This window comes from Melospiza melodia, chromosome 6, assembly GCF_035770615.1.
Source record: "Melospiza melodia melodia isolate bMelMel2 chromosome 6, bMelMel2.pri, whole genome shotgun sequence".
NCBI classification, from domain to species: domain Eukaryota; kingdom Metazoa; phylum Chordata; class Aves; order Passeriformes; family Passerellidae; genus Melospiza; species Melospiza melodia.
This window is the reverse complement of record NC_086199.1, coordinates 59,504,500-59,524,720: the sequence shown is the minus strand read 5'-3', so window position 1 is coordinate 59,524,720 and position 20,221 is coordinate 59,504,500. Positions and strand designations below refer to the sequence as shown.

The window sequence follows — 20,221 nt, the reverse complement described above, 5'->3', positions numbered from 1 at the left end:
ACTGTTTGAAAAGACAAGACTCCCTTACAAATGCAGATCGTGTGTTTTATCCGTAATATATAGGAAAAAATGGGTCAGAGATGAAAACCACAATAAGGCACCGTATATTTCAATGGTAAACATGCTGCATCACAAGTTATAAAAGGATATCTCAGCCTTTTAGCTAAAATCACTTGCAGGGGATCTAACTGGATGTGCAGGGTAATGGTAAAAAATATTTAAAATCACTGACAATATTTTAAAGTCTGCATTTTAGACCATTGGCCTTTTTACTTTCTAATTTTTTGGAAAGAACTTCATTTGAGCCTTTGGTTTGTGTGCTGGCCTGTGTTTTCTTTTGTACTCTGATAGTTGTTCTTCATTATGTTCTTTAACACATTTAAAATTACTGACACTGAACTTTGAACACTCAGAAATGTGGAGCAATTCCGAGCCTGAGCACTCTTCACCTTTACCCTTATGATTGATTTTGATATGCATGTTTCCTTCTCAGAGAGCAGATGCTGTATTCTGTAACCTTCTGTGGAAGTGGGATAGTAGAGGGTCCTCCATTACTGCAGATTATTTCTTTTAAACACTTTTGTGGTGCGTTACAGAACTGAAACCAAAAGACAGGGAGAGTTTGTAGTTTGCTCTGCAACTGATGCAGTTTCAGAGTGCTGCATGCAGGGACTGCTGCTGCTTGATCTCTTCAAGCTGAATAGTGAAGGGGTGTAAGTTTATCCTGTGATGATTACTTTTTCATGTTCTCTGATTCTTTTTAGTGCCTAGTCCTTAGATACCTCAGTGAATTCCTTAAAAAATACAGAGCTTTATTTGGGAATCTGGTTAGTATTAAACAATTTATTTTTAAAACTAAATAACAGCTAAAATATTTGATGTTAAATATGTCATGCTAAGACTTTGAATAAAAAAGTCTTATTATTTCAGGCTTTTTTTAACGTCAGTTAAAATCGGTAGATATTTCACCTGTGTAACTGGTGAAAGGATAGGAGGTTCAAAGTCTCAATAAATTGAACTTTAAATTGTTTGCACTTAATAGCAGCTGATTACCTTAATTAATAGAGGAGAAAATGTTTTGTTGTACTTTATTTGATTTCTTAGAGTGTTGTAATTATTTATCTTTTTTCTTCATATTTTTGTAGTGAAGGTAATTAAAATAAAAAGAAAAGCAGCCCAAGCAGTGGAGAGTTTGGGGGGAGTAAAAGAGATGTTACCCCCCTTGTCCTCGGCCACACTGCCCATCAAATAAGGGTATTTCTCAAATATTTCCTGAGTAGATTTAGCTAGGCATGTGATCTTTTTCTGAACAGAATGCTTCTTTCTCCCAGTACTAGCTGCAGCTCTCTGGTGAATGAGGTGGCTCCTGCAGGGGTCTATGAACACATTTTGGGGTTCCCATTGTGCACACAGGTAATGATCATATTGCATAGACCTCAGTCCAAAACAAAGCAATATTGTGCACAATGCTGCCTTCGAAAAGCCTGATTGTTAGGACCCTGAACTAAAACCAGAACTTCCCAAAGTTGCACAAAAATGGGCATTGTGTCTGGTTATGTTTTATCTGATCAAAGTTCTTGGGCCTTTAAAATAGTTTTGGGGTTTTCCTACCTTCCTTTCTTCCTCTGTTCCTGCTGGTGCTGTTGTGTGACTGGGCGCAGTGCACAAGAGCAACCATCCAAGGCCAAAGCCTGGGAGCAGGCTGCAGTTGGAAAATCCAGCTTTTCTGTGTTGCACCTGAGCTCCTGTGGATGAGGCACCTGAGACAAGGCACAGCAGGAATTCCTGGTTGGATATATGGCGCTGCATCTCATCCTCTTCTGCAAGGCTAGCAATGTGTTTAAGTAGTCCTTGTACCTGCTTTAGCCAAAGGGTTAGGATTAAATCAGGCTCTGGTGCAGCTGTGCAGGGTGGAAATAAAGCTCCTTGACCATATCTGCCATTCCTTAATAGTCCTTTAGAGAAAAGCTGATGTCGAAGACTGAGTCTTGGCTCTGCCCTTTTCTCTTTTTTTCTAACTTGCCCATAGCTGGGGAAACCTTAAAGAGTATGTGAAGGTGATGTGTATTTTCATCAAGAAATGCACAGGAACTTTGTGTGTGTTAGTAGTGAATAAATGTCCACACAGAAGAGATAATCCATTATATCACCCTACAGTGCAAATTTTTCAAGAAGGGTTAAAGTTTTGTTTCATTTCTGTGAACTAGATGAAAATAGTTTCCCATGTATATATCCTACCTAGGACACTCTTTTGTAGTTTATAGGATGCCCAGAGCTACTGTAGATATAAAACAATTTCTAGTTATTAGATCTCTGCATCACCAAAATGCAAATTTCACTCCTGAATATGTAGGCCACTTGCTGAATAACCTCAAGAAATATATGGTGAAAATGCTATTTTTCATGTATTCAGATTACCTCCTTCAAAGGTTTTCCTCAGTTTTTAATATCCTGAAAGTCCCAGTTCTGAGGCAGACTGCAGTTCAAACTTCATTTTCAGTTCTTAGAGTGAAGTCATTTAAATAAACAAATAAAAGTGGCACGTCATGTGTAGCTTGTGCCAAAGTACGCCGTGTGCCAGTTAGAATTAATTTTTATGAAACCTCACATATATGAGTTTATAATAACAACAATACAGATATGTATGCTCGTCCCTAGCAGCAGCTCTGCTGACCCTTGCAGTACTTTAAACGTGCACAAGTAAAATCCCAGCACAGTTCTGACCTGTGTTTATTTTTAGTGTTTCATGAATCACCTCCTTTCGCCATTTTTTCTATTTTATAAATAAATCTTGTTGCTAAATTAACTAGGATATTTGATAGTGAGAATAAAATCTCTCATCTGAATCTCTCCTATTTTTTTTTTTGTGTGCGTGTGTGAATAGCCAGATGGAAGTGTTTACCCTTTAGAGAATTTTAGATCTGATATTTTTTGTTACATTTTGTTTCTTCCTGGTAATTGTGTTGGCACTTTGCTGATCTCAAGTTGTGTGTTATTACAATGGAAGGTGACAATTTGATTGTCTTCAGTTGGAGAAACAAGCAATTTTATATTCACTGAGCTGTCAGGTAACAGTACTTCACAATACTAAGAGCTCCTGGCAATGTGGTTTGGCACCTATATTTAAGTGCTTTGATGCTTGCATAACCTCTACTGAATCAGAAATGTTTTGCCTGCTAGAAATGTTTTTAGCCTTGTAGTGTAAGGTTTTTATTAAAAGGAAAAATCTGTAACTGAGCTGCAGTGCCATTGTTTTGTGTTACAAGAGGTTCTAATTTGGTGCTTTAGTGCAACAGGCTGCAGGTGAGCCTGAAACCTCATTTCTCTGTCTGCTGGGCTGTTCGGTTTGACTGAGAGCTGAGAACTAAAAATATGGAAAGGAGGGAGTAGGAAATGGGAGGGGGGGAAAGAAGTCTGGCTGTATTGATATTTCTGTTCTGAAATGCAGAGAGATGGCATGTGACCTTTCACACCTGCAGGACTGAAAATTAACTGTTTAACTCATCACATGGAATTTTAGGCAACTCCTGAAAATCTATCATAGGAGGGAAATAATATCAGAGTACTGTATCTTACCATTGGAGCATTTTTCTAGCAGAGACTTTAAAGGGTTTAATGAACCTTTCAGGAACTTATGCCCACCAGGTCTAAGTGTGATCAGGAAGATTTTCAGTTATTAGAACAATTTCTTAACTGTCTTTTTAAGGGAGAAAAAAAAAAGTATTTTTGTCTTCTGTGTAAAGACTCAAAGTCTAAACATGCTAAAAATAATTTTTTCTTATTTTAGTGTTTTTAGGCATCATTTATCAAAACCATTTATATAATCATTCAGATAAACAATTAAGCAATTCTGATCCATAAAAATATGTGGATTGGTGCTTATTTATAGCAAGCATTGTTTTCTAATTTTATTGTTAAGGATTGCTTTTATTTATATTGTATTTTCTCTTACTTGCTGCCTAGAAAAACAAATCCTAATAAGTTGCTGATGGATAAATTCTTGGCACGCTCACTCTTGTTCCCATAATTATTGGTAAAGATAGCTGGAAGTCAGTACTGCCTTTTTTTTTTTTTTTTTTCTTTTTCCAACAGTAAGAAATTGGATATCCAGAGACACATGGCCCAGTCATAGGACTTTAAAGGCAGCCATCACTGAGAAGCTAATACCAACCAATTAAACAGAGGTGGTTACGTGATGTAACATTATCAGGAGAAACAATTCATGAGTCAAAGCATTCCAGGGCATATGAGCTCCAGTCCAAAGAACAGTCTCAAGCTGTTTAAATAATGTGACAGCAATATTGTCAGCTAAATATAAACTATAGAAAATATTAACTACTGTGACTGAAGATGAGCACATCCCAGGTGCCAAGTGACTATTCTTTCACTGCTCTTTTACTGTGTTCAGTGTGGGTTCATTCACCTTAGGCATTTTCAGTGCAAGCTTCTGGTAGGGGATAAAGAGAATGGAGTATTTAGATTGCTAAAAAGATAGATTGTGATTTTGGCATTTGTGAATCCAAACAGACATTTTAGATTTTCACTGAAAAGTCCAGAGGGGTTGTGAGGCTGTTTTGGTGTGTCCATTTTGATGCTTTCAAGAACTAGGTAAAGAGACAAGAGCTCATTCACTAATCCTAGTAGTTCACTGTGGCTGCATGGCTGGGAATGTCACTCTAATGGCAGAACATAAGAAAATGACTTTCCAAAAAATTCCAAGACGCTGTGTTTTTTTTTCTTCCCCTCGTGTTCTTTTTTTTTTTTTCAGAGGAGAAGAAATACCATAAAAGTTCTTCCCTCTGAGCTTTGAGGAAGTCTGAATCTCAAGTCAAACTTAGTGATTTGGATTCGTATCTATTAGCAGAAGGGTAATTTGCCTGGATTGGAAAAACAAATGCAAGAATAGCTGAGTGTGTATCTTGGAAGCTGTGGGTGTATTGCTTAGCTTGATGCTTATTTCAGCCAGAGATTTGGGTGCTCAGTTAACATTTTAGCTGTCATTTCTTGAATCACATTTGCTTCCACTCCCCCTCCCGCCCTTTTATTTCCAAGGTGGTTCCTGCGATTACCATAAGCTCTCTAATCTTGCAGTGCTGTTTATGATCTATATGTAACTAATTCATGTAGAATTCCTGCAAAATGAAGCCAAGGAAGAGCTTGAGGGAGTTGAGTTGATTGGCCTGAGGCCTTGCTGTGACTCAGAGCCAGGAACAGAAACAGAGATTCTCTCCCATTGCAGCCTTCTCGAGCTACTCGGGCTTTGTGCAGAAGGATTTATGTTGAGGTGTGGGGCCCCAGGAGTACAAAATCTTTTGCTAACTGTTCAATTGTGCTCCTAATTCTCTTTGTAAAGAGAGACAAGATTTCATAATTTTAGGAAATAGCTGTTTATTCTAAGATGGCTAAAGATTACAGCATTAGCTTTACAGTGAGTTACATTGCTGGGTTCTGCCTACATAACATTATTTTACAGGGCAGAACTGCAAAATATTTTGGCTCTTGCCAAAACACATTCATTTTTCTTTAAGTCTATCTGAGCTATAATGCATCTAATATACCCCAAAGCAAAGTGATGATTTGTGAAGAAGGGTCCTGTGACAATGTTTAAAATTATGAGAGGAGTATGCACATTTTAAAACTTGGGAACGGATAAGATGCTGTGGCTGATTTTTTTTTTTCTTTTAGTTCTGAACACCAGGTTAGCATAAGAGTTTAGAAGGAAATGCTTAAAAGGTTATGAGTACTTCTAAAAATGGTTTCTTTTAATTTATTTAGTTCTGGAGTCACCAAAGCACTTAGACATGTGCTTAACTTTTTGAAACTGAGTAGTCCAATTTGAAATTAGTGGACTGCTTGCATACTTACAGTTAATCATGCACTTAAGTACTTTAATCTGGCACTTTGGGGAAAAGGAATGGAGACTGTTCATAAAAGCTCTGTAAGCGAATATATTTCTAATCTAATCTGATTCCAATCTACTGTTGGAGCTGTAGACCTGGGTTATGTCTCTGCTGCAGTCACTAAAGCAGGATGAATTAGTCCATCTGAGCACCATGCTACTGTAGTTGGAGAGCTATCAGAAGCAAGCTTGTTTAAAATTAGTTTGGATATCTGAGCATTACAAAGCAGTCATTTATGTGGCTGCAGTGTAGACATGCCTTTAGGTTTATGAATGCTTTGTGAGGGTGGAGCAGAGCAGAAGCGAGAGTCCCCAGCCAACTATAAGTCTGCTTTGTCATATATCTGTTGTTATTGCTCAGTTTATATGTTTTTGGAGCAGTGTCTGGGCCATTGCATTGTTGTTATCTGTTGTTGTGCTTCATGGCTTGATTCTGAAATGTCTGGCAGCTGAAGCTCCACGTCTTGCCTTAATTTCTGCTGTAACATTTAATCATTTGAGCAGTCAACAAGGATGGAAGATTTTTCAGGCTTTGGAAGCCTTTTATGTCAGGACTACCAGCTAATTGTTTTTAAAAAAGAGAATATGAATTTTTGAAGAATTTGAGGAAAACCTTAGACAAAAAAAGAAAAGTATTAACATTTGCATTTAGAAAGGTATAACACACTGGATGTAGGAAAAAAAGAAAAACCAACCTTTTGTCAATCTGACTGGCTGTCTTCTTTAGGGCACAGAGAATTTCTTCTCTGGTTTCAAATAAAAAACCAGGTCCTATCTATAGCAAGTGAAGCTGTTTGGGTTTGTGTTTAGGTTTTTGTAGGTAAAAAAACCTGTAGCAGTTCAATTTTATCTTTTCTACTTGAGGCTGACTGAAGGTGGGGTCCAATCCTTTAGGTTTACTGACCTTTTGATAAATTATCACATTTTGTTTGTGTCTCAAATTCAAAATGGGGTAGAATTTATTCTAGAGTTGGAAAACATGGATTAAGATTTTTTTAATTCTCAGAATCCAGTAGGTAATAGGACTTCAGTTAATTAGGGCCTTTTTCAACCTTTTCTCATACCCATTAGATATATTTTCCACCTTTAGTGATTGCTGTGTTCAGCTAATCTGTCAATTTAACCAAAGCAACAATTTCACAATGTAGTTTTCTTTCTGATTGTGTGCTGTGTAATCAATATACTGATATAATGTGAGTGTAATTTCCTCTCTTATTTTATCTCCACTGCACAGTATTATAAATAAACAGCTAAAAAAGAAAAAAGAAAGAAAAGCACCAAACAAATCTGTTGCATCTTCTTTTAAGATTGTACCACTGTAGACACTTGTTCTAGTAAAGTAGAATTGGACCCACTTGATTGCATTTAAATTTTTCATGCTTCAGCAGTTTGTCTGGGAGCACAGTAAAGAAAACCCCCCGAGCGAGGATAGTTTAGAATAATAGAACTTGATTTTGTGTATTATAGCGGCACCATTTGCGCTGCTGTAGTTAGGGTTGTGTCAGCACTTCCATTATAAACCCCTGTTTGCAGGGGTTATAACTAGGGAGATATTTTTTATCAGAAACTTTTTTTTTTTTTTTAATCATTCCAGTGAGTTTAATTGATAATAGCAGAAAAAAAAAATTATAATGGAAATTAGTAAATTTCTGATACGTTTTACAAGCCTTATTTATTATGAATATTGATTTTTTTTTCTCCTCTCAGCAGGGATTTCAGCAAATGCATTTTGAATATATTAAATATAAAATTGGGAAGTTGTTATGGCTTAAAATTTGACTGCTATTCATGCTCATATTTTAACATTGAAATATTTTAACACAACACGCTGCTCTGCAGCTTAATTTTATCATAAACATAAACTACTCAACTGGGCCAGAGTCTTCTCCACTGGAATTGAATGAGACCTTGGAGTTATTGACTGAACTCTGCCTTTTGACCCGATGGAATCATGTGTTCAGAATTCTCCCAAATGCCTGGATAACACCCATCTGCAGAGCTTAAATTTGCTCTGCTTTCCTGATTGCAAACCCAGGCATAACTGGACACCCTTAGAAAGCCACGTAAAAATGAACTATATTCTCTGAGTTAATGATTGTGCTGGCAAAAGCATGTGGAGGGCTTAATCTAACAGGTCCCTACACATCTGTCCCTTTAAACCCAATGTTTTTAATCTAACAACCGAAAAGTTACTGTTAAATCTAGTTGTTTTAACAAAGCTTTGGAGAAAATAGGAGTGAAACACACCCCTAAAAATTATGCCATGAGAAAAGCAAGTGCCTGGGAGGCCTGCCTGAGCCTGCCTTCCCTTCCAGGCTCCAAGACTGTAGGTGACTGACTGAAGTGCAGCATGGAAGGTGTCTGTCCATTATGCAGCAGTGGGGAGAAGTGGTAGGTGGAGCTAGGAAGCTCTTGAACCCTACCCTTGGTCTGTTCTCTTGCTCCAGTACAGAAAAAAGTTGCTGGGCATGGCTTGAGATTACTAGTCAGTGGGACTTTTTATAATTTTATTTTTAATATTAACAAAGTCCCTTTATGTAATCAACTTCACAGCAATTGAATGGGGATGTTTATTGAATTGTGTTTAAATCATCACGAATAAGAGGAAGGTATATTAGTGTACGTGTCAAGGAAAAAAATGCTTCCCTTACAGTGCATTACCAGTAGATAGCTTTGCTGAATGGTCACTTGGGGAAACACCAAAAGCCTGTTTATGAAATAGAGGTGAAGCCTTTCTAGACTAATTATATTCAGCATGTAATTTCTAAACTTCAGTCTGAATTTTGATTTTCAATTAACATTCCCAATTTGAAGATAATTTTCTATTTAATGTAATTGCAGGAAATAATTTATTGGCTGATTAAGACTGAGGGCCCAGCCTTTCTTAAGAAAACAGTCCCTAACAAACCAGCCTTTAAAGCCAACTCGTAGCTTTGGACAGATTCAGCCTATTTTTGCAGCTGCAGAGTTGTGTTTAATTAGGATTGTGCAGTATTATTCATTGGTGCAGTTTGTAGTTGAAATTATTCTTAAGAGACATTTTCATTTCTAGTTTTGTGTCATGATTAATTTATGGTGAAGAAACAGCCATAGCTCTTGCTTTACACAGAAGCTCGTTCAGTATGAAACAGGAATGAGATCTGTTGAGAAGGTGAAAGAAAGGAAAAACCTTTATTGTGACTTTCAGTTTTCATGTCGGGTTTTCAAATTACGCAAAGCATGACTTATATTTTCATGTGAGTGATTGCATTAACGTGACTACTTTAATGAGAAAAGGGAAAGCAACCTTTTATTTTATCTTGGATCACAGCAATTATGAGCCAGAACCTTTTGAAGTGCACACGATAATGCTGGTTGCTGAACTCTTGGCATGTTCTCTGTAGCATCAACACAAATTCTTTAGCATAGGAAGAATGCAATGCACGGTTTAAATTCCTCGGTTCTGCTTATTGGCAACACTCATGTCAGACTCCCACTTACACTCAGGCTTCCCTAAAGAAAACACAAACCTTTTTTTCCCCCCCCACCAGTATCGAGTTTAAGAGGCAGGATTATCTCTATTTACAGAATAGTTATTCTAAATAGGTATCAGTGTTTTAATATGTTTCAGAGCACTTCAAAGCTTGTAATACTTTCATATTGAACTGTACATAATTAGATTAGTTGATCCTATATTAATTTTTTTTTCACTGTAGGATACTAAATCTGAACTCCCTCATTAATTGTGAGAAATTTAGCATTAGCTGTTAAATCCTATGTGAAACACAGGCTGCTACATAAAAACTACTGTTTAAATTGGAATTAACTTAATTATTTTTCTTTGCACTTGATATTTCCTTCACTGTAATATTCATGAAAGCATGTGACAGATTTGTAAATTTAACTGTTAGTCTCAGATTTCCAGACCCTTTAATCAGTATTTATTTGTCTGTAGAAACAGTACTAGCAAGTTAATGATTTGCTAATTTGAAAAATGCTCATGTGGTTTCCTATGTTAACTGATTTGTGCATTTTTAAAGAAATGGTATGAAATCAATTATTGTTAAAAAGCAATTAAGGTGAAGATCTTATTCCTTAGTTTCTCAGCAATTTCTGTGTCAAGGATATTCTGGAGTTACTAAAACCTGGGAAAATAACTAATATATTTTAGCTGTCTCTTTTCAGGTTTATTAATGATTGTTTTAACAGTTGCAGTTAATCTTACTAGAAATTTTAAATGACAGTGTTTTCAGATTTTGATTTGAAGTCAGTAATATTTTCATCTAAGTGCAGAAACTGTGGCGAAAGCTGTGTTTGCATATGAGATGGTAGTAAGAGGCCATTATTAGGAAAAGGCATTTAACATAAATCAGTGCATTTATTCATTGCACTTTTAAGTCATTCAAAGTATTTTGTTGAGCTATATGCTGTACTTTGTGTCTAATATGAAAAGAAATGTAATTATTTTAGGTTTTTAGTTTGAAATGTAAAATGTTACTAAGGTATTATCCATCCATTTAGCAAACCTTTTAGGTTTAGAATACTTTTCACATGAGCTTCTCTAAACACTTTCTGAAAGGTAAAACTGGACAAAATTTTAAACTGTCTAACAGCAGTACAGCTTTAAACAAACAGCAAAAGGACTCATTTAGCAGAATTTGAAATGGATTTAAAATTTATTCTCATATATGTAGAAAGCATCTTCTGCTTGCAAGGAATGAGGTCATGTAAGCATGATGAGCTCTCTCCTTTAAAGGCTTGCTTGTAAGCTTCAGGTTGCTCATGGGAGTAAGAGTTTAAAGAATTGAACTCATAGAATCAGCATGAAAATACCAATAAAATCACTATTTTCTTATGGCTCGAGAAAATTATATTGTTTAACAAGTCTAAATGTATAGAATGATGCCATATAACTTAACCCTGACCTTGTCTTGGCATCAAGGAGTACTTTTCCTCAGCGTTTTGGGTCCAGATCCCCAATCCTATGCTTTTTAGAATACTTCTGTTGACTGCAGGTGATTAATTTGTTACTGTTCTAGGCAGGTGTGATGCACTTCAAGGACTGTTCCGAGCTTGATTTTTTTATTTTTTTTATTTTTTTTGGTCACTGAGCACCAATGTTTTCTCTTTGTCTCCTTCTCTTGTCTCGCAGAAGAATGTCTTCCAAGCAGGCTACCTCTCCATTTGCATGTGCAGCTGATGGGGAGGAAACAATGACCCAGGACGTAGCACCACGAGACAAGGAGGAGGTTGGCAACAGCGAGCAGCACGCGGCCCCTCATCTGCCTCTGCACAATGTCATGCACAACAAACCTCACGCCGAGGAGCTGCCCTCGACCCTGGTCACCGCCATGCCGCAGGACCCCGAGTGGGACGGAGTAATCTCAGCCCAACACAGAATGGTGAGTCTGGCCATCCCCGCGGGGCCTTTCCAAATTTGACGCTGTGAGAGATGGCTCGCTGCCCTTTGGGAAGGCGTGTGCAGGTGTAAAGCTTTTTAAATGCTAAAGCGCCGGCAGTAGATCAACATCGTATGGTGTAATTGTAAATTACAATTGTATAATTTACTTAAGTATACAGGTCTGTTTGAATGAGGTCATTTGATGAGTTCACCTTCTGAAAGGAAATGCATCTATTTATCATGTTTTCATTCATACCTTGATTTATGTCATAACCTTTCCAGCTCATATATCCAAGCATTAATTTCTGACAGGGGGATGTAGCTCACAACTGTTTGTCATCTGCAAAGTGTTGTGCTGAAGGAAGAAACTTTAATGAATTTTTTTTACTCGCCTTTCAGAAATAGGGCCTACCAAATCTAGAATATTACATCTTTACACAGCAACAAAGAAACTGGCATTTTAGGTGACACAAAAGAAACTGGCATTTTAGGTGACACAAACATCCTACTTTGCTTTTAGGAAATTACAACTTTTTGTGGAGGGGAAAGGTGTTTATGAGTAGCTAGATCACCACTTATACACAGGTGACGTTGGAAATGATCAGAATTATTATCTCTATTCTCTTCAGCAGCCTAAATAGAATTTATTTAGTGGTTGTAGCTCTGTCTCTGAATCCCCAAAACTCTGCAATAAATGGGCAGGCTGAATGAAGGCTGAATGGCCAGAGCATCTTAGTCAATTTATTTTTCTTGCATGTGTTCCTCAGAAACAGAATTAAGGTATGTGGAGCAGCCAGGTGTTCTGTAAATTTAGAACATCATAATTCCAGACTGTCTGGAAAGTGACTTTCAAAAACCTTAAATTCAGACAGTTAGCTTAAAAAGAATAATTTGCATTTTTATAAAATTTCTCAATTTCTATTAAGTATCTCTGATCAGATTTTTTTTTTCAGCAAATCTTTCTTTTTTTCCTGTACAAATCAGCACATTTTAATAATGCTAAGCACAATCGCAGAATTTTTTTTAGCACCACTAACAATAATGGGTTCATTTCAAATTTGACTAGATACAATCATTCTGATGCATTCTCTCAACAGAGATACCAGAGTTCTTTGTGCACACTATCATGTCTGGATTTAGTTAAATAATAGCACTACAGTAAGTTTTATTTTGTTAATCTAGTGTTGGGTTTTTTTCTCCTAAAATCCAAATGATTCAAGAGATCAAACCAAACCAGAAGAATACTATCTAATCTGTAATGCACAATTTAACCCAGCGCAGAACTTTCTGTCAGGTCTAAAATATTGTCAGGCATTTAGATGACTGTTATGAAGAAGACAAAACTTCCACCGCAAAATCACTTCCAAGAAAAATGATTATAGATTAGTGATTTGGAAAGGTAGATTTTAAGTTGTATTTATGGCTTACATTCAGAATTTTGGACTGAGAGTCAGTCTTTTGCCCAAGTTATGCAATAAGGGCATTAGAATAATTTAAACTTCTGTGTTATCAGGAGGACAAGCTGCATTCAGACTAGAAAGGACTGATCCAGTTTGTTGATGGAAAAAGTTAATCTGTGAATTCATCAGCTACTTCTCCATTCATTCAGAGAAGCAGGTGCACTCTTGGAATTTTGATATTAGGACACCAGTATCATAGATAAAATTACTCTGTGTCCTAGAGAGAAAGGAACTCCTAGATTCCAGCAGTCCTTCCATGCTTTTTTTTTTTTCTTTTTTCTTTTTTTTTTTTTTTTTTTTTTTGGTTCAGCCTGTTCCTTGGACCTGGCGTGAGGTGAAATGGTTGGCCCTTGTACAGTGTGATCATTTGTGCTCACATTGCTCTGGAGCGGTTTGCAGTCCCAGTGGCAAAGAGCAATCTCTGTTTCCTTTCCTCGTGCTGCACTGTCATGTCAACACTCGCTGTACCTCTGGACAGGCACGAATCACTGCACAGCCTCTCATGTTTCAGAACAGGTGCATAAACTTTGCTTGAGGGACTTAGCACTCTGCTTCTCCTATCTCCTTTTTCCAGTAAATATTCCATGTAGATGAATGTCCTGAAAATCATTAGCAGTTTCCACAAGTCCCTAGGCTTAAATCTGGTGGTGGATATATGTCAGACTTATTTCACAAGCTCTCAGCTAAACCAAATGGATCTTTCTTTCTTCCCAGCTCAGAGCTGGGTCCAATTTACAAGGCTTGGCTTACAGTGAAGACTAAGACATGTATTTTAGTTGCAATTAAAAGAGCTCTAAATGTACAGAGCAAGGTCCAAGTGTATTGACAGTTAGGTGACTTAGCTTGTGAGATCACAACAGTGATGTGGGGGAATTTTTTTTTTCTCCAGGAGGGACTCTCATTTAGGTACCTTGTTCTATTTTTATGATTTTTTTCCCCTCACTTAAATATGTTCTTTATGAGCAAACATTTAAGCCTATATTCATTGCAGAGAGTTTCTCTGAAGTATCTCAGTCAAGCAGGCTTTTATATTGTTAAGAAAGAATTTAGAGAGGCCTGCAACTATCCTGATGAAAACATGTTCATACTCCTTAGAGGGAGGAGAGACGTTTCTTTCCAGAAAGACAGATTCCAGAAGGTGGGTTGGGCAATTCTGAGATAGGTGCTGTGGCAGTGGCCACTTTTTTATTTAATAAACCCAAATTCCCAGAAGGTAAACACTTTCTGACCTTTCCCAGACGGATCCTTTAGAAGCAGATTTGAAGAAGCACCTGTTCATAGCATTTACTTTGAAAGTAAAGACAGTAGTGCTGTCATTAAAATGCATCAATAATGTGTGTTGTCTGCTTAAAAGATAGTAAATTCAAAGAATGCTGTGTCGACATATGGGGAGGAAAAATTTCTCTTTTATCTGGTATCTAATTAAGAGCACAATCCTGCATCCTTTCTGTCCTTAAAACTACTAAGGAGTTCACTGGAATTTGAAAGAGCACACAGTATGCATCATAATTTGCTACGAGGGCTGTACAGATCTCAAGTTTAGAAAAGATACCGTAGGAGGGCAATTTTAGTGAAAAAAAATTGCATTTCTACCCAACATTTATGGCATGCAGCACTTTTTGTAATGTAAGATACCTTTAAACTACATTGTTCATTATCAGAAAAAAACCACACTGGCTAGAAATGTTTTCAAACTTTCACTCCCTTTTGATATCAGGCATTGCTTTCCACTGAGTCCTTTGTGTATTCTGAATGTCTGGAAGCCAAAATATTTTGTTTTAACTCCTACTCTATAGTATTTCCCAGCTGTGTACTTATATGGTGTAATAAAAGGATTTAACAAATGGGAAATAGCAGCTGCATTTGGAAATTCCCTTTGTGCTCCCTTTTCATTTGACAGATTCAGCAATGTGTAACAACTGTAACGTCAGACCTGTAATGACTTATACTGCCAGTATCATTTCACCAGCCAATTTGATATTACAGTGGGGGGAAGATAAAGCAACCCAAAGATTTCTGTAAATTCATATTACTGAGCTGAAAAGATTACACTTATCTTTCTAACTGCAACTTAGTGTAAAAACACCTGGATCTCTGGGTATTTATTGCTGATTGTAGCTCTACTAGAAAATGAAACCTATTTCAGGCTAAGGCCATATCTATTAGTTGTGGTAAACTGTAGGGAAGAGGGCAAAGTGGTACTAAGGTAATGGTGAAAGTATTGTGCCTTGTCCAGTGAGACAGTGAGAAGCAGGCAAGAAAATAGTAAAATTTTTAGGTTGCATCCAAAATCTGTCTCTGATAAGGCAACAGAGAGGTTGAGTGGGAAAGGCCAAAAATATTTAATTTTGCTAAATTTATCAGTAATTGAGTTGTTGTATCCCAGTAATATATTTAGTGGCCAGCATGCAAAGAAATGGAAAATATTAATGTGTTTGCTCACTGGGGAACCAGGAATGACCCCCATCTTCATAGAGAATCCCACACAACCCATGAGGTAAATTACAAAGATTTTTTTCTTTATTTTTGCTGTGAAGTGTCAGGAGAAAGCAGGACCAGCAAGAAAATACAAATTTAGATGGACAAGTGACTCTACCCTCTTTGAGGAATGGGGTGGCGTATTCCCATGCTATTAAGGCTACAGCTGGGACTCACAAATAATAAATTTTAGCAGTTTTAATCTAAAGAAATTTGGACCCTTTGTCCAAAATGCACAACTTCTCATCTGCTTCCAACAGTAGATAACCCACAGAGAGGTAAGTTCTCTTCCCACCCCCAGTCCTGGTGTAACAAGCAGGGTTGTGAGGAGCTCACAGGCACTGTGGGCATCACTTGTAGGTGGTCACTGGCCCCTTTCCTTTACCCCCTGCCCATGACCCCAGGGCAGCTGGCAGTGGGAGTCAGTGAGGCAGTGTGTGCATGCTCTGGACGAGGGCAGGCACATCTCTTTTGCTCTGCTGTTATTTGGATGGGAGGGACTGTCACAGGGAACCCCTGCAGCAAACCCAGTCTCAACGTTGGGTGTTATTTCCCTGGGACCGAGGGAAACCAAACACAGACACACACACACACAAATTAAATTGATTGTCTCCAAATATATGCTGTGTTTCCCTGTACATTTTGTAACATCATTCAGAGATCCCTTGGATTTAGAAACTAACTGTATCTCACTGGATTTTATCTTAAATGGCAGCATTGACAGATATTTCATAATTACGTCAAGACTCTCTATCTTTTGTTGACTTCTTGCCAAAGGAGTGAAAGGCTTCCTACCTTTCCACTGTGGCTGCATGTACATCTCAGCAGTACTGAGAGCAGATTTATGTATGCAGCAGAGAAATTGAAGATCTTTTCATATCACATGTATTTGTTCATTGAAAAATAATTTTAAATCACTGAGTATCTCATTTTACTTTATATAGCTTTAACAAAGCTATTGCCATCAGAAAGGCAGAAATAGGTGGTATCCTAAAGCTCTTAATATTTTGGTGCTTCTGTCTCTACATAAAACAGGCACAATCCTGTTGCTCCCCCCCTCCTCCTGCTCCATGTTATTAACTTCTCATGTTGAAGGTTCTTCCCTTTAAGGAAAATAAACTCAGGTGTTTAGGGAAGATCATTGAAAAACATTTACACATGCTAAACACTGTGAATTTGTTGTTATATAAATTCATGGCTTCAAATTCTTGAAAGTTATAGATACAATTACATGTTTTGAAATTTTATTTTTGGTTCCTTTATGGGCTGAATATGAACATATAAAATGCATCAAACATAAATGCCCTAAACTCTGGCAATTCTGTTTCTGCTAAATTGCTCATGCAGCTGTTATTTACATGTACAAATCTGAGTTTTGCGATCATCGAAAGCAATTCTACTCTGCTTGTGATATTATTTCTGCATGCCAGGTAGTGCATTAGAATTTTTATCTAACTAAAGAGATAAATACCTAGATACATAATTGCATGGGTACGAAGTTTTGGCTGAAATTAAAGGGTGTGTAAAAGCTGAGGATATGGTTTTTTATATTTCCATAAAATAAACATCTATGAGAAATATATTACAGAAAATATAGAATTAATTATTTTTTAAGCATGTTGTTCTGATTCAGAAGGCATTCAGGTATGTGCTTAACTTTACTTTATTAGGACTACCAGCAGCTATAATGTTAAGCACATGTCTAAAGGTTTGAAATATCAAGGACTTTGTTTTATTATCTTTAGCATAAAAAGATGTTAACATTTCATATTAAAAACAATAAAAAACTTGCCTAGAAGTGTGAGGGATAATGTGTTTATTGGAGGTGGTTAAATATAAAATTGAACTTTATTTGAAGAAGAATCAAATAATTGTTCTTGTTGGCATGCTTGTTTTATTTGTTTTATTTTCATTTTGACATTGTATAATTTTTCTTTTCCAAATGCACAGTCTATTTTAAACCTTTCCCTATATTCTAGGGTGAATTGTGTTTAAACAGAATTAATCATCACCTGAGTTCTTCGCAAAAGACTTGTGGTTTATGTTCATCTAAATCTGTAGTAATTTTATTCCTTTCTCCTATTTTAACATTTCCTATTTTTATGAAGCAATTTCTGAAAACTTTTTAATTCACTTCTGTATATTGACATGAATTTTTTCAAAAGTAGAAGCATTAACACGTTCTAAATTGTTAATTTTTTTTTCCTTGGGCAAAAAGGAATCAGGTATGCATGCTGATTAACACACTCCAGTCATTAACATGTGATTATGTGGGCTGCATATTGAGCACCTGCCAAAAGATAAAATCCAGCACTTTACTACATCTGTGCAAAGACTTTTTGCATTTCTTTTGTACTTTGACAGCTCAAGAAAAAACAGACTTTGGTATCTTTGTTCAGCATAATAAAACTGTGTACATAAAATATCTTCATGGAGGAAGGAAAGATACTACATATATTTGTTTTAATCTTTGAGGCCATGAAAAACCTAGGGACTGAGACTTACACAGCACCAAGTGTAATATGAATCTCCTAATGTACTGTATCACTGACATTCATATACAGTTTACAACATTCCTGCATGTTTATAAGGATTATCTGTTCTGGGATTCAGCCAATGTTATTGTAATTCACAGCAATTTTATGTGATACCTTTATGTCTCATAAATTTCTTGTTTTTATTTCAATCTTCCAAATGTTTCATCAGTGTTTACCTTAAAGAAATACAAGTACTCTATGCAGCAGGCTGGTTTCCTGCATGCATTCCTCTGCAAAAGCTGAAAGGGGGACATAAAGCATGTACTGCATGTCATGGAACTATATACAGAGGAGGATTTTCATGTGCATTCGATATTGCTAAGAACATAAAGACAAATTTTATTTTTATATTTACAATAGATCTACTTATTAGCTGGACAATTAATATGACCTAATAGGGGGAAGTTGGATATATACAAAGTGGTCTGAAATATCCAAGCCGCACAATCCTTGTTTTATTTGGCAACTTCTGATAAGCATGCATCACAAAATACGTGTCTTTATTTACCCAAAAGGTAAACAATGCTGATCAGCTGGGACTGATCACAATGCTTCTTTAGTTTCAGTTTAGATGAAAATGTAAGTCTAAATAATCATTTTGTAAATGCTCTTTTTCCTTAATAAGAGCATTTAACCAAAGTGCAGGGCATAAAGTCGCAATATTGTTGTGATTTATTTCCAAATGTAAACACAGGGAGTTAGGACAGATGGTATTTGGATAATTAAGGAAATCCTTAGCATCTAACTCTTACAAAAGCACATGGGTTAATGAGTATCATTTGTGGGTGAGTTGGTTGCCATATAGAAGTGCTCTGTCATGGTATTTAAAAATTTTGGGGTGTTTTTCTGTTGTGGAATGGAGCAAAGTGCCTGTCAACATGTTTCCAATCGCTACTCATTTGTAAAGATAATGGTTTGAATCACAAAGCTGAAAAATTGTAACCTTCTGAAATCTCTGTACCCAGTGTTGGTTCACCTGGTTTTCTCCAACACCTGAATAGGAGGGGATTGCTGCAATTAAGCGATATAATATAAAATATAATATATTTTACATACAACAAAATATCCCTGCCCATGCCTTCCAAACAGACAGGTTTTGCAGTGGCCTCTTTATAAGACCATACTTAGATTATATTTGCTTGATTATTATGACATCTCATTTTGAAACATTTGGTCTGAAGTTATTTTCTTTTTTTAATTTTTTTTTAAATTCTAAATTTAACATAATATTTCTTGGCTTAGAGCTTACTGTTGTGTTGATTCTTCTTGAGGTTTTTAGACTTGTGTAAAAGATGGAATGCCAACCCTTTAGAGATTGTGTTCAGCCTACACTTCAACAGTGAAATCAGTATAAGTTTTATCAGGGTAAATGCTTAGTAAAAGACTTGAAGCTTTATTTCATTACTTGCCATTTGCCCTCCCACTAGCATAATTTGCTGAGACTTAACAAATGATGTTCTCTCAATAGCTCATAGCAGTCATTCTCAAGCCTTGGATTTAAATAAATCTTTCTTAATAAAACTTTTGTGTTTTTTTCTTAATCAGATGAGAATTGGAAATGATCACTTAGATTTTTAATTTATTTTAATTCTATTTAATTAAATTCCTCAAAATGGGAAACCATATTTAATGTAGTGATTGGAAATGATTTTGTAAACATTTGCTTTCATTATATGTTAACTCCAGACTAGTTCCAAGTGCCAGCATGCCTCTAGTACTTGGAATCAAAACCACTCTGGATATCCAACTTTCCTGGGGTGTTTACATGTGTCCCATTCAATGCAGAGACAGATAAATATCCCTTTATAACAGAAAAGCCTCATCCACATGGAAATAAGCAATTCAGCTAACACATTTTATGTTAGTAATATTTGCTTTCTACTTCTTGGCCATTCATCCTGTGATTTCAGTTGAACTCTTGCAGAAACAGTTTTCTCTCTGGCTATTAAGTGGGATTGCAGTCGTCAACTTTCAATCAAAGTTGATCACAGTTATTATCAAATTGCTAACTAACACTGTGACCTTGATTTCGTGCAGCCCTCAGTTTCATTTCACAAGGTTTCCTCTTTTCTCACCTTCAGAGAGCTCCAGAGGATCCCCCCTCCCGACGTGAAACGTAAATGCTGCCATTAAAATCCGCAGCCCTGCGCACTTCCCCCCGTTTAAGACTCCTGACAAGAGAGTCCAGCTCACCAGGCTGTTGGTGTGTCCTTAACCCTTAGGAGGACACCAAACAGAGATCTTTTCCCAAGCCAGATTTCCATTCATGATTGTGGTGTCCCCAAATTGAGATGTTGCATCTCAGCCCCTAAATACAGCCCCCTGTATTTTGTACTTTGGCTATTTGGAGGAAGGAGAAAGAATAGTGGATTGTCTTTTTAGCCTGTAATCTCTCACCAACAGAACTGTAATTTTGTGTCTGATTGCTCCATTTTGGAAGTGAAAAGACTTCAGAGAAGGTGACCAA

The 20,221-nt window shown here is 36.7% G+C and overlaps 1 protein-coding gene across 14 annotated transcripts in view; it reads left to right on the top strand.

Moving 5' to 3' along the window:
* Positions 1–20,221, top strand: part of SOX6 (SRY-box transcription factor 6) — a 369,646-nt gene that overhangs the window by 129,369 nt on the left and 220,056 nt on the right. For 11 of the 14 annotated variants that reach the window (XM_063158537.1, XM_063158536.1, XM_063158535.1 and 8 more), the window contains one exon: positions 11,031–11,280. In XM_063158537.1, the coding sequence (XP_063014607.1) occupies positions 11,035–11,280 (246 nt within the window). In that variant the 5' untranslated portion in view covers positions 11,031–11,034. The remainder of the gene's footprint in view (positions 1–11,030; positions 11,281–20,221) is intronic. The other 3 variants (XM_063158541.1, XM_063158538.1, XM_063158542.1) reach the window with 1 other exon arrangement.